The sequence below is a fragment of the Gymnoscopelus braueri genome, assembly GCF_963280865.1.
Source record: "Gymnoscopelus braueri genome assembly, chromosome: 10".
NCBI lineage: Eukaryota > Metazoa > Chordata > Actinopteri > Myctophiformes > Myctophidae > Gymnoscopelus > Gymnoscopelus braueri.
In genome coordinates, this window is record NC_137611.1 from 23,049,764 (window position 1) to 23,062,885 (window position 13,122).

Sequence of the window (13,122 nt, forward strand, 5' to 3'; positions counted from 1 at the left end):
GGATAAAAAAAAAAAAGATATAAAATTAAATTAAATTAAGCTCCGGGACACTCCTTTTCCCCTGCCAGGCTTTTGCAAATGCCAAAACCCTGAAGAATGACAACTCAAGTCGCTTTGGGAAGTACATGGACATCCAGTTTGACCACCAGGTTAAATTAAATTACTCCAGTTTGTAATTATACCTGTACAATTTCAACATGACTTCTGTTATGGCTGGGCCACCTACAGTATATGAATAGAGCATCATTCCCCCACAGGTGGGAGCTGTTAGAGGCTACATCCTAAGTTACCTGCTGGTTATCTGGTAGCAAAACCTCTGAACGTGATCGTTTGGATTGCTCAGGAAGGACACAGACCCAAGAGAATAGACAGAAGAAGTTACTCATCATTGATGTTTTATTAATGAATCCCTAATCTTAGTTACAATTAAATGTGAATCCCTAACCAATAACAGAAGTTATAAGACCAATATGAATTACCAATGTTTCAGCAGCAAGCAGAGCGCTCCGGACACCGAATATTGTTGAGAGTGAATACTAATGTTCATGTTGTGATTAATATACCGTAGTGCATCAGCACGTCCGCTTGGTCCATCAGTTCGTCGAACGATGGGGAGGTGCTCTGGGCCTCCTCCCATCTTGCCTTCAGGTCAGGTCGGGGCTCGCTGACCGCTAGGATGTCTGTCGCCATCGAACGACCCTCTCCATGGTAGTGGACATTCGTCATGCTTGGTGTTTGTGTTGGGTGACTGTGGAGGAGTGCAGGGGATGGGGTGCACGCGGATACGTGATCGCCAGCTCCGTTCAGATGAATGGTGGGAGCCATCAGAACAGCAGGCCGTGGCACAGGTCATCGTGCCATGACGCAGCCACTTCTGCAGTGCATTCCTGTATAGCAATTCGGTCAAATTGACGAGCAGCCGCTGGGGAAAAAAGTAAAAAAAACTTGTTATAAAGATAAATAAGAAAGCTGGCAGGTGGCCTTAGGAGCACTTCACCCATTTTCAACCCCATAGTCATATAATTGATCCACACTAATGCTCGTAAAACATGCCACCATTCATGTCTACTCTGTTCAGGAGGGCAGTGGACAGCTCAGAAACCTGCCTACCAGTGACATGACAGGTCATCATTTTCAATGTCCATTAGCTTGAAATGATGTCACTGGTAGGCAGGTTTCTGAACTGTCCACAGGCAAAGACCACCTCTGAGACAGAAATGGTGCCATCTTATTGTGAGCATACAGAGGACCACTTATATGAACTTAAGGTTGGAAATGGGTGAAGTGCTTCTTTAAGAGTGGATGCATTTTCCATCAGGCTCATTCCGTGGTGAGGAAAATGCATCTGTTCTTATTTACTTGAGATAAAAGTTAAAATACTTAATTAAATTAAATATCCATCATAAAAATTGCCAAATCCACTGTAGTAAACCTAGTATTTTGAGGTGCAGATTGACTCACCAAACATGCAGTCCTGCATCAGCGTGTCCTTGAAGGCCCTCTTCTTATTCCTTGTTTTCTCTGATGGCACAGTGTGGTAGGGGCTGGAGTTATACATTGGCATTCCTAGAGAAAGACAGACAGAACAAAATAAGGCAAATAAGCACCATCAAAGTAGTTATCAATGAGCACCATATACACTAGCAAGTGTACCTAGTGCATGTCTGGTGGTAAAAAAAAAAAAGTGATTTGAGAATGTGTTAGTTAACTCACCTTTATAGCCTTGGGGGTGATGATTGCCAGCGAAGTCTAAAAAGAGGACAATTAAAATATTAAAAAAAGCTTGTATGCAATTTATCAAGACTGTATGTTTTAATGTTTAGAGTAGCAGGAGCTATAAGTTCAAATATGTCAGTCTTTAATAAGTTACAGTATGTCATGGCACAATAGCCAAGGCACAGCAACTGTTTAGTAATGGCTAATAAAATAATCACAAATGTATAAAAAAGGCTCTTGTTGACACAGGGACAACAGACATACCATTCCATGCTTGTCCAGTGTGGTTCCCTCCTGAAATGGATTAAAATAGCCCTAATTGGTCACTGTAAAATACAAGTTCTCATATAATATCGTGCCAACATTAACAGATCCTTGCAAAATAAGTAAGGTCTCCAGTAAGGCACGACTAGAAATCCAACCACCACCTATTGAAACAGACTGGAGACACACTAAGAGTGGCTGAGAGAATCATCTAGCCTATTAGTCTACTTACCATGATTGCAGGGGTCCATTGACTCCAACTCTGCCAAGAAGCTTCCACCAAAGCCTAAAATGAGAGAACACAAAACATGAACTATGAATTCTATCTAAAGCACATTTACAATCTGTCCACCCTGAGGTAGTAGTTGTGAAGTGGTTCACTTACCATTATTAGGCTGGTTATCCTCCGAGCAGCTTCCTCCAGAGGCTAAAAGAAGGGAACACAAGACATGAATAGTGGACGCTGTAACCTTTGAACACATAACCTGAACTAAATGCTTGTAAAGCTTTCATGCAATTACATTTGGTTTTGCCATGTTAGTAATTAAAGGGATACTTCACTCTCGGGCCGGGGACACATTTAAAAAAAATATTAAAAATAAATGAAAAAAGTTATGGAAAATTCATGGCCCCCTCACGCATTAGAGTGTCCTACTAATGCGTGAGGGGGCCATGAATTTTCCATAACTTTTTTCATTTATTTTTAATAATTTTTTTAAATGTGTCCCTGGCGGGAGAGTGAAGTATCCCTTTAATGACATACCACTGCTTGCATTTGGTGTTGGTACAGAAGGGTACTGGCTGGATTCTGGCAGCACTGGAATTATACATGGCAATACTTAAAGTAGGTGTAGCAGTTAGTGTCATAACTGACAGTGTCACCACTGTACCTGGAAAATTAGGTGGCTTGAAAAAAAAAATCGCTTCACACTGCTGTTTTCTGGCTCATCTGACTTAGGCCAATTCTAAAAACACCTCCTAAAACCTAACCTAAGTTTTCTGAAAACGTTCAAATTTTTACTAAAAAAATTAATAAAACATTATGTTGCCATACATATAGCAACAACTAATGAGACACAGAGGTGGCTCCCGGATTGAATGGTATAACAACGTATAGGTTACAACAGGTCTAAATAGAAAAGAGGTGGTGCCCGTGCTGCTATAATTATTATACTTGGCCAGGCCTTGTGTATTGCAGTGAATCCTCTCCAGTCCTCTTGTAGCACAACCCTGAAAATTTAGAGGGAAACAAATAATTCAATAAATATATGCACAAAACAATGTATATAAATATATATATATATATATATATATATATATATATATATATATATATATATATATATCAGCCAAATTATTAATTTATCAGGTCCTTCCAAAATATTTTACACACACGTATATATAATATATACACACACACACACACACACACACACACACACACACACACACACACACACACACACACGTATGTATATATATATATATATATATATATATATATATATATATATATATATATATATATAAATTATTATAAAACTTACATTAACCACTTTAGCCCTATTTTATACATAGGACATTTGAAAATAGCAGATCTACAAGCTCACCACATGTTGCATCGTGACGCGTTGTGAGCTTGTAGATCTGCTATTTTCAAACATTTAACTTTTGGTACTTTAAGTATATTTTGATGCCAATACTTTTGTACTTTAACTCGAGTAACATTTTGAACACAAGGCCTTTTACTTTTAACAGAGTATTTTTATATTATGGTATTGCTACTTTTAACTAAGGGTATTAAGCCTTTTCCATGAGCTAACCTGGTTTCTATTATGCTCTAGATCCCGCCTCCTATATCCGGTAAATTTTCACATACACACATGCAACCACGGATGTAGTTTCCGTATCCGGTCTAGACCGGAAGTGCTTCCGGCAAAGTGAATTGGTACCCGTTGGGTTAACAACACCAGTAGCTAGTGAGTTAGCACCATACATTCTGCCTTGTTAGTTCACCACTATTAAATGAACGAACTGCTTCACAGTAGTGCTGGTTACAACAATGATTATACAACTGTTAAAAACGCTAATAATCTGTTATTGTATACACACAGATAAACAAATGAAAGTACATTTTAATCACGAAACATGCTAACGTTAGCTAGCATGCTAGCTGCTTTAATAACATGCATTGCTATTTACTAACACAAGCTACAAACCCCGGACAGCATAAAGATAACATTTAGTCAAACGATGAGAGTCGGGTGACGGTATCTGAACGGGATAGTACATTCTATTCCCATAAGAACTCACTTACCAGTCAGTCAACTATTATTAGCTAGCATGCTAGCTAACAAGCTCAGGTCTGCACTGTAGTTGCCACGGTAATAATTCACAAGTTAACATTTAGTCAAACGATGACAGCCAGATGATGGTATATGAATTGCATAATACATTATATTGTAAAGGACTTACCAGTTTGTCTTAGTAGTATTTGTGAATTGTCAACAAGCCTCAATTCGCGCCAATGTTTCCTTTGAAAAACTCAAGTCCCATGAGATTTAGATGGTCTCGCGAGTTGTGACGACTACCCTCTCGCAGGGGAGGGGGTGCGAGGGGAGGGGGAGGAGGGGAGGGGAGGGTGAGGGGGGGGTGTGCAATATCAGCACTACACGTTGAAACAATGTCAATTCATTGTTGGGCATTTCAACATTGAAAAACCATCATCTATACTAAATTGATTCAATGACATTTTTTTAAATGTTGAAATCGTATCTGTATTTAAACATTGAATCAACATAGCTTTTTCAACCTCAACTAACCAATCTGACCAAAATCCAACATTGAATTAATATCTTTTGCTATCTGGGAGGTGATGATTCAGTGGCCTCCACGTGTGGATATGCAGGGTTTGATGAGGACAGTGTTGTTATATTCATGAATGGATTTCCAGGTGATGATCTTGATTTGTAAATTAATTCTATCTTGGCCATATATGGACATTGCCAAATATCGGCTTAATATTGATGACATCATATGATATAGTCAGAATATGCTTTCTTGGTCAGATATAGAGTACGGTCCGCAATGTAATGTTTTCATAAACTGTGACCTGCAGTTGTAATAATAAAAAATTAATAACTGATAATCACCTACAAATTAGAATTCACTGCTGACCCACAAGTGAAATCATTTTGAGTTCATAAGTTTAATATGCTTTATCTTAATGAAGTATATAATTATATTTCTCCCAACTAGTGATCAGATAGACATGCTGAGACTCTTTGAAAGAGATGTTAGTGAGATTATCCCAAGAACTCAAACAGTGATCACTGAAAGACAGAGATGAGACTCTTTGAAAGAGATGTTAGTGAGATTATCCCAATAACTCAAACAGTGATCACTGAAAGACAGAGATGAGACTCTTTAAAATAGATATTAGTGAGATTATCCCAAGAACTCAAACAGTGATCACTGAAAGACAGAGATGAGACTCCATAATAGCGACGCCATTAAGATCATTTTGAGAACTCAAACAGTGATCACTGTGAGACTGAACAGTGTCATATCTCAGGAGTTCAAATTGAGAAGAATGAGAAAATGCACTTTGGTCTCGGCTGGTGCTCATCTTTATCTAGAGACACAAATGATACATAATGGAGGTCTCATTTAGGATTTTCGCTTGCTATGGGTTTGTGTTGAAAATTAGCTTGTTTTCCTCACTTGCCATATTCCATAATCATTGCCTTGTCACATGTATTTAGGATCAAATGTGATGACATTACCATTGTGTTGATGTAACACATCCCAAATGTGCTAATTTAGTCTTGCATGATATTTTAATGTTATCACATTACATTCATTCACATGCCATACTGTCATTGGGTGATTCATGCAGCAGGCTATAATACAGAATCTGCCACTGAGCTGAAACATTTACTGTACGGAATAGAAACAGTAGAAACAGTACTCTCAGGTGGCCTACATCCTATAATGGGACACAGGGCCTACATATTAAGAAGCTATATAGGAGACTTATATGTCCTGTATTATGAACATATAGAGCCTATATATGGATAAAGAAGCTATATAGGAGACCTATATGGCTTGTATTATCAACATATATGACCTATATGAGGGTATAAACAAGCTATATAGGAGACCTATATACCCTGTATATGCACATATATGCACCTGATTTTGACCTATATGTGAGATATATGCAGCCTATATGGAGCTTATACCAGGCATATATGTGGTATATATGCACATATATGCGCATATATGATCCTTATATGTAGCATATAGGTTACATATAGTTGCATATATGGAACATATAGATTCTTTCCATGTGGGTAGAGCCCCACACTCTCACATGTGAGGCTAAAAGTGGGGAGCATATATTGATATTCACTGAATGAAGCACTGGAGGAAAGGCCATGGAGTGACCAAAATCAGTAGGGGTCATCCTCAGGGGAGCATGAAGGTGCACAGCGAATTCCATGCCAGTACTTTTGTGAGAAATGTTGTTTGAGACCAAAGTGGTGGACGGACTGTTACAAGTAGAACACACAATCATGAGACTTGGCTATCTCGGCCATATCCTCAGTGTTAATTTATCCATTAACTCAGAATGAGACAGTGTACAAATTAAACAGAATGGTTCCGTAAAGGTTTATAGTTAGTAGTAGGCCTATTGTGCTAGGTAAACCAGTGTTTTTTTGTAGTTTTCTTTTCTTTCTTTTTTTCCTCAGATTGCAGAGTCATGGATAAATAACAACTGCAGCTAGAGGGCTATTGTGTTATTTGTGCCCTGTGGGACATCAGTTGATTGACTCTGGGGTAAACTGTATGGATGCATAGAGAGGAGAAAGCGCCTACAGTAGTCTAATGTCATTCATGCCTTCAGTCTCTGATATGAAGATGTTGGAGACAAGCTAAGAATCCTCTGGAGTCTGTATTGTCATGAGCTAGAAAGTACTTACTAGACACTACAGTGTACTAATGCATGGTTTTAGAGCGGCTTTGTGCGTGCATGCGTGCGTGTCAGGTGACTCACTCGTGTGTGTGTGTGTGTGTGTGTGTGTGTGTGTGTGTGTGTGTGTGTGTGTGTGTGTGTGTGTGTGTGTGTGTGTGTGTGTGTGTGTGTGTGTGTGTGTGTGTGTGTGTGTGTGTGTGTGTGTGAGTGTGCATGCGTGCATGCGTATGTGGTTGGCTGTTAGACAAACAATGCAAGCCAGGCTCATTAAAAACTCTTGGCTGAGGGGAATTTGTGCTTTTCCTGGAAAGTACAATCAGCAAATGTTCCCTTTAGTGAGTGTAATGGAGGGACACATTAATAGATTAATAGATACACATTGATATACAGTGGATATACCAGGTCTATGATATTAGACATACTACATAGCTACAGTATATTCACAGATACATTATTGATTTCACTGTAGACTAGATGAAGGCACACTAGATCATGTAATACAAAAACACACATATGCTAAATCTCAATATATCATAACAATACATTTGAGGCACATCCTCTTGTGTAGATAAACTTGATTAAGATGAGCAATGACTAAACATCCATCCTGTTACAGCCCATGATGGCATTCTTTAATATGTTGGTTTCCATGTGCACGTCTATACTGTATGTAGTAGGTTGTGCATTACCGTGCCTACTTAATAAATGCCTATTTTATGCAATTTTATTGACAAGGGTGTCAGGTATAGAACCAAAACCCAGAGACCTGCTCTTTGAGAGTTGATTTAATTGTAGACAGTACAGATATACAGTAAATCTGTGGTGGACACATTCCCAGCAGCATCTTACTGTTAAGCCCACTCCAGTTCCATTATAAACCACATGTTCCTGTTTGGATCAGAGCTGCATTTCCCCAAACCATCTATGTAGAAGCCCCAGGATCCTTTGTCTCGTTGACACATCAGATATCAGTGGCCAGGTGCTTTTGGGAAACAGGGCCCATCTCTGTTCCATTATAAACCACATCTTAGAACTCAGATTCTCTTAATTCCATTCTAACCCGATTTTGGCTGTTAGTGGTCGTGCTTTTCAGAAGAGTGTTCAGAAGTGCCTAGAAGCCAGCAGACAACATACAGTAACTGTTGCAATCTCTAATGGCATTTTGAGATTTCATTTATATATACTGTAGCACTTTAGACATGGTTTACAATGTGAAATAAAATATATGGTACAGCAGTAGATAACAATGGACTGAAACAAGACTACTGTAGCGTAACTCTGATGAATCAAATATATCGATTTTTAAAATCTTTATTCAACCAGGTGAAAAACACATTGGGATTCAACGTTGCCTTTTCAAATGTGACCTGTCCAAGACAACTGCAAGAAAGTCACAGATCATTACAGGACAGACTAAAAACATTACAACTACATACGGTATCACACAACACATTTGTCTGACAAAATGAATGAATGTTTGAATGTTTGAATGAATGAATGCATGACTGACTGACTGACTGACTGACTGACTGACTGACTGACTGACTGACTGACTGAGGTCCAACCACGAAGTCAAATAAACAGTTCCTCAGCTGAGGAAATAAATAATGAATCTGAATTAAGCCGTTTTCAAGCAGAAGTTTAGTTTAGTTTAGTTTATTAGCACATATAAAATAGAAACAATACATATCACAAGAAAACAAGTTATTGTGCAAGAAAAGGAAGCAGCCTAAAGGCTTAAAGGGGCACCAACACTGAATGCTTTTGACCTACAGTAAATCAGTTTTAGTCTAAGGTACACCAATATCTTACATGCATAGATTAATTCATCCCAAGACCCTTTGTCTTGGGATGAATTAATCTATGCATGTAAGATATTCAACCCTTACAGCGATAAGTTATATATACATTTTTCATACATGTATGTGGAAGGTCAAATGCACATATATCCAAATAAAGTGTCAATAATATCCTCAACACACATTCCAACCTTTTTTCTTGTGTTGTGTCCCAGGCTCTGACGTGGCAAGCCTTGACGGCAGCAGCAGCCTGCTCTACAGGTCGAGTCCTGCTCAGAGTCCGGCCGCCAGAGACAACATCTCTCTGAAGTTTAAGACTTTGAGGAACTCTGGGACACTGCTCCACGCCGAGGGGCCGAGAGGACACAGCCTTACTCTGGAACTGGAGAAAGGAAAACTTCTGCTGCTGATCAGACAAGGTACTGTACAACCCAGACACACTTACAGTATATTATCAACATACCGTAAAAAGAACAACAGTTGAATCAAGGCTAAAAGACACAAATAATCGAAGCAGAATTTAAATCAGGATACAAAAATGCAGTGGTGGAACTTAACTAAGTACATTTAGTACTGTACTTAAGTACAATTTTGAGGTATTTGTTCTTTACTTGAGTATTTCCAATTTCCAATACTTTTACTTCTACTCCACTACATCTCAGAGGCAAATATTGTACTTTTACTCCACTACATTTATTTGAAAACTTTAGTTACTAGTTACTTTGCAGATATAAATTATTATATTATTAAACATACATTTAACACTTTAACCCTATTTTATACGTAGGCTATTTGAAAATAGCCGATCTACAAGCTCACAACGCGTCGCATCGCGACACGTTGTGAGCTTGTAGATCTGCTATTTTCAAATATTTAGTACTTTTACTTTTGGTACTTTAAGTACATTTTGATGCCAATACCTTTGTACTTTTACTGAAGTAAATTTTTAATTCAGGACTTGTACTTGTAACAGAGTATTTCTATATTGCAGTATTGGTACTTTCACTTAAGTAAAGAATTGGAGTACTTTTTCCACCACTGCAAAAATGGCACTTGCAGCACATTCTAATAGCGGTAATATATTCCAGCACATGCTGGTGACATCTCCCTAAGGCCCCATCGGCGCGATACCTGTACATAAACCCTGCTGCAGTCTCCCAACGTACAACGATACTGTCAGAAAGATACTGGCCATATCCCTTGAGTCTTGATACACCCGATTGTGCGGGCCTAATAGATACCGATGTGCATACAGCGGCTATATCCCAACAGACACCGTTGTTATCTATAGGTAATGGTGCTATCTACCAAAGTACAACACTCTCTCTATATAGATATTGCTGCTATCTCCTATATCGTTGCTGTGGAAACCTTGCATGTCCAAACATTACTTTTCAGGAAATGGAATCAAGAACCTGTGTTACAAATTGGATGGAGATGCAGTTATTTTTTAGTCACAAGCTCTTGTTAATACTTTGCATTGGTTCAATAATTATAAAGCCCACAGACACACTTAACCACTTTCACATTCAAATTGTTTCAAAACTACACAAAAAATGCTCTACGAGCTTAGATCAGCTGTTTTGTGTGGCGATGAAGTAGAGCTTTAATTTAAACACAACAACATACAAAGTTGAAATATGATCGAGATACAAGGTTTCTGCTCGACAGAGACGATATGATGTTATCTTACATTCTGCAAAAACTGTACGCTGTTGTTATCCCCGACTCAGTGGTTCAACAGTGAATCATCTGCAGAATGCAGCCATTGTACCTTTATGGTCATATACAGGGTTTCAAACAAACCACTGTAGATCAATAAGCCAAAACCCTTGGACACATCTGGTTGGCCTGTTAACATAGGCCAGTGCATCAAACGTTTTCATGTCAAGGACCCCCAAGTTGAAATGTATTTGGCCACTGACCCCATCTGAAAATATTTTGTGGCAGGGACCCCCATACAAGATGTGTGTTGTGTTGTGTTGTGTTGATTTTCTATATAGAAGAAAATGCAGATCTGCAAGCACATTGTGATATGTTGTGAGCCCTATATTATAAAGTGATTGAAGTGGTTAAACTAATTTGGCTGGGGACCCCCTGGTGCCCATTCAAGGACCCCTGGAGGTCCCCAGACTTCATATTGAGAACCACGGGCATTAAGCACGTTAGCTATCATCAACACTGTTAGTATTAACAGGATCAGGGAGAGAGAGATGCCCTCAAGATAATTTCTCCCAGTATGACTTTCTTCTTCTCACCATAATAACTACACTGCTGGACATACTGTAGCCAGCTGGCTAAAAACTGACCAACAAAGAAGGCTTTTTTTATTTGGTGTCCAGGGAAAGGGAACAGATGGTCATTTGGCTTGGAACACTCACTGTTGTTGTTGCATGATTGAAAGTTTGAAACCGTCCTTCCATATGTTTGGGAAAAAAAAGCCTCAAGCCTCTGCATCTCCTCTGCATCTCTAACAAAGAAAAAGGACTTAATCTCCCACTCTCGCTTCTGTGTGTGTGTGTGTGTGTGTGTGTGTGTGTGTGTGTGTGTGTGTGTGTGTGTGTGTGTGTGTGTGTGTGTGTGTGTGTGTGTGTGTGTGTGTGTGTGTGTGAGAGAGGGTGTTCTTTTTTTCTTTTTGCCACATTGGTCCAAAATGTTTGTTCTTGCTGTCTTCCCAAGTTAAAACCTTTTGTTTTTGGTGGAGTGAGTTGGCAAACACACCCACGCAAGGTACCATCCCCAGGGTAAAAAATTGTATTGCAAACTTACTCTAAAGTAACAATTTCCCACTATGGTTCTTCCTATAATATAATCGGTGAACCCAAACCCTATACGGTGGTCAAGAAGCATGAATGCTCATTAAGACAGTGATTCTCAAACCTTTTCATATTTTATCAAGGACCCCCAAATTAAGATATATTTGACCACGGAACCCCATCTGAAAATATTTTGTGCCAGGGCCCCCCACATAGGATTTGAGTTTTTTTTTTTAATGTTCCAAAAATATTCAAAATGTTAAAAACTGTGCCTTGATTTCTTTGTTTAAATAGCAACTCTACAAGCTAACAATGCATCACGATGCAACGATAGTGAGCTTATGATTGCCTATTTTCAAATAGCCAATGTATATAGGGTTAAAGTGGTTAAACTGATTTTGAAGCTATATTAGTTCATTTTGCTGGGGACCCCTGGAACCTCCTCAAGCACCCCTGGGGGTCTCCAGACCCCACTTTAAGAACCACTACATTAAGACAATTATCACAATTAGATCTATCTAATAGATCTATAGAGGTAAAGTGGGACACATTTTGATGGATGGATGGATGGATGGATGGATGGATCATGGATGGATGGAAGTTTCAATTTACCCCCAGGGATTACTAAAGTATTTCCATCCATCCATCCACAGGACAAATTGCATCATCATTTAATCATCTTCAACTAGAATTATCCAAGACACGTAATAGCCTACAAACATTCAGTGGCAACTGAACCATAAATAATACAATAAACTACAGCGAGAAACTAAAATGACTCACATAAAGCTATATTTGGTGAATACATTTTTATTTTGTCTAATCTGTATGGTAGAGTATGTTAATACAATGTAATTTATACAACTGGGGTGGTTGTATTTTGTCTCCCTACTGTTCTATTGAGACATTTAGTTCCTGTGTCACGACCTTTGACACAATCCTGTTTCTGGTTTGATATGGATTTTGACTTGAAGGTCAAAATTATACTTCTTCCCTGAGCAAGCAGGCAGGCTCTATTAGCTCAGTGGTAAAAAACATATCAGCACTTGCACAGGAGACCTGGGTTAAAATCTGTGGTAGAATAGGCTAGTTACATAGAGCTTTAACATTATTGATTTACAACCGTTAAAGTGAAAAACACTAGAGGTGTGAATGGTTAGAACTGAAGCTTTCAAATGCAGTCTCAGCCTTCTGCAATGATACGTTCTGTAGGCTACACGATGTATAAATCAATACATGATCTTTGCTCTGACAAGCGCCATTCAGCACCATGGACAGCATAAGGGTCAGAGAGAGCAGAAGAGAGAGAGAAAAGGTTATTCCATTCACTGTGGGGATTGTGCAGGAAAACTAATCATTTAGGCGAGGCCTGTTCCAGTTGCTATGCCAGTTTCAGTTTAAACAAATTAAACATAGCAAGGGCTGCCTGTCTTGACAAGCAACTAATTGATTTGATTGATTCCATCACTCCATTCCATTACGCAACAATATCACACAAACAGGCAAGATCCCCAGTAAAAGTTCAAATGCAACAAATCCAGAGAGATAATAAAGTCTCCAGTACAAATAAGTACTAATCCCTTAAAAATCACAACACACCAGGCTGGAT

General features: G+C 38.8%; 2 protein-coding genes across 3 annotated transcripts in view; one reads left to right on the forward strand and one right to left on the reverse strand.

The window, feature by feature from the left end:
- LOC308094156 (contactin-associated protein-like 4) overlaps nucleotides 1-13,122 on the forward strand; it is a gene marked incomplete at its 5' end in the record, with an annotated part of 169,505 nt that overhangs the window by 60,415 nt on the left and 95,968 nt on the right. For both annotated transcript variants that reach the window (XM_080440642.1, XM_080440643.1), the window contains one exon: nucleotides 8,973-9,176. In XM_080440642.1, coding sequence (XP_080296768.1) covers nucleotides 8,973-9,176 — 204 coding nt within the window. The remainder of the gene's footprint in view (nucleotides 1-8,972; nucleotides 9,177-13,122) is intronic.
- LOC308094157 (uncharacterized protein) lies at nucleotides 414-4,504 on the reverse strand. The gene is made up of 9 exons (XM_080440644.1): nucleotides 4,456-4,504; nucleotides 3,155-3,210; nucleotides 2,744-2,797; nucleotides 2,366-2,407; nucleotides 2,213-2,266; nucleotides 1,981-2,010; nucleotides 1,714-1,749; nucleotides 1,462-1,566; nucleotides 414-922 (listed from the first exon to the last, which is right to left on the reverse strand). Coding segments are annotated over exons 2-9 (420 nt in total). The 5' UTR covers nucleotides 3,156-3,210; nucleotides 4,456-4,504; the 3' UTR covers nucleotides 414-824.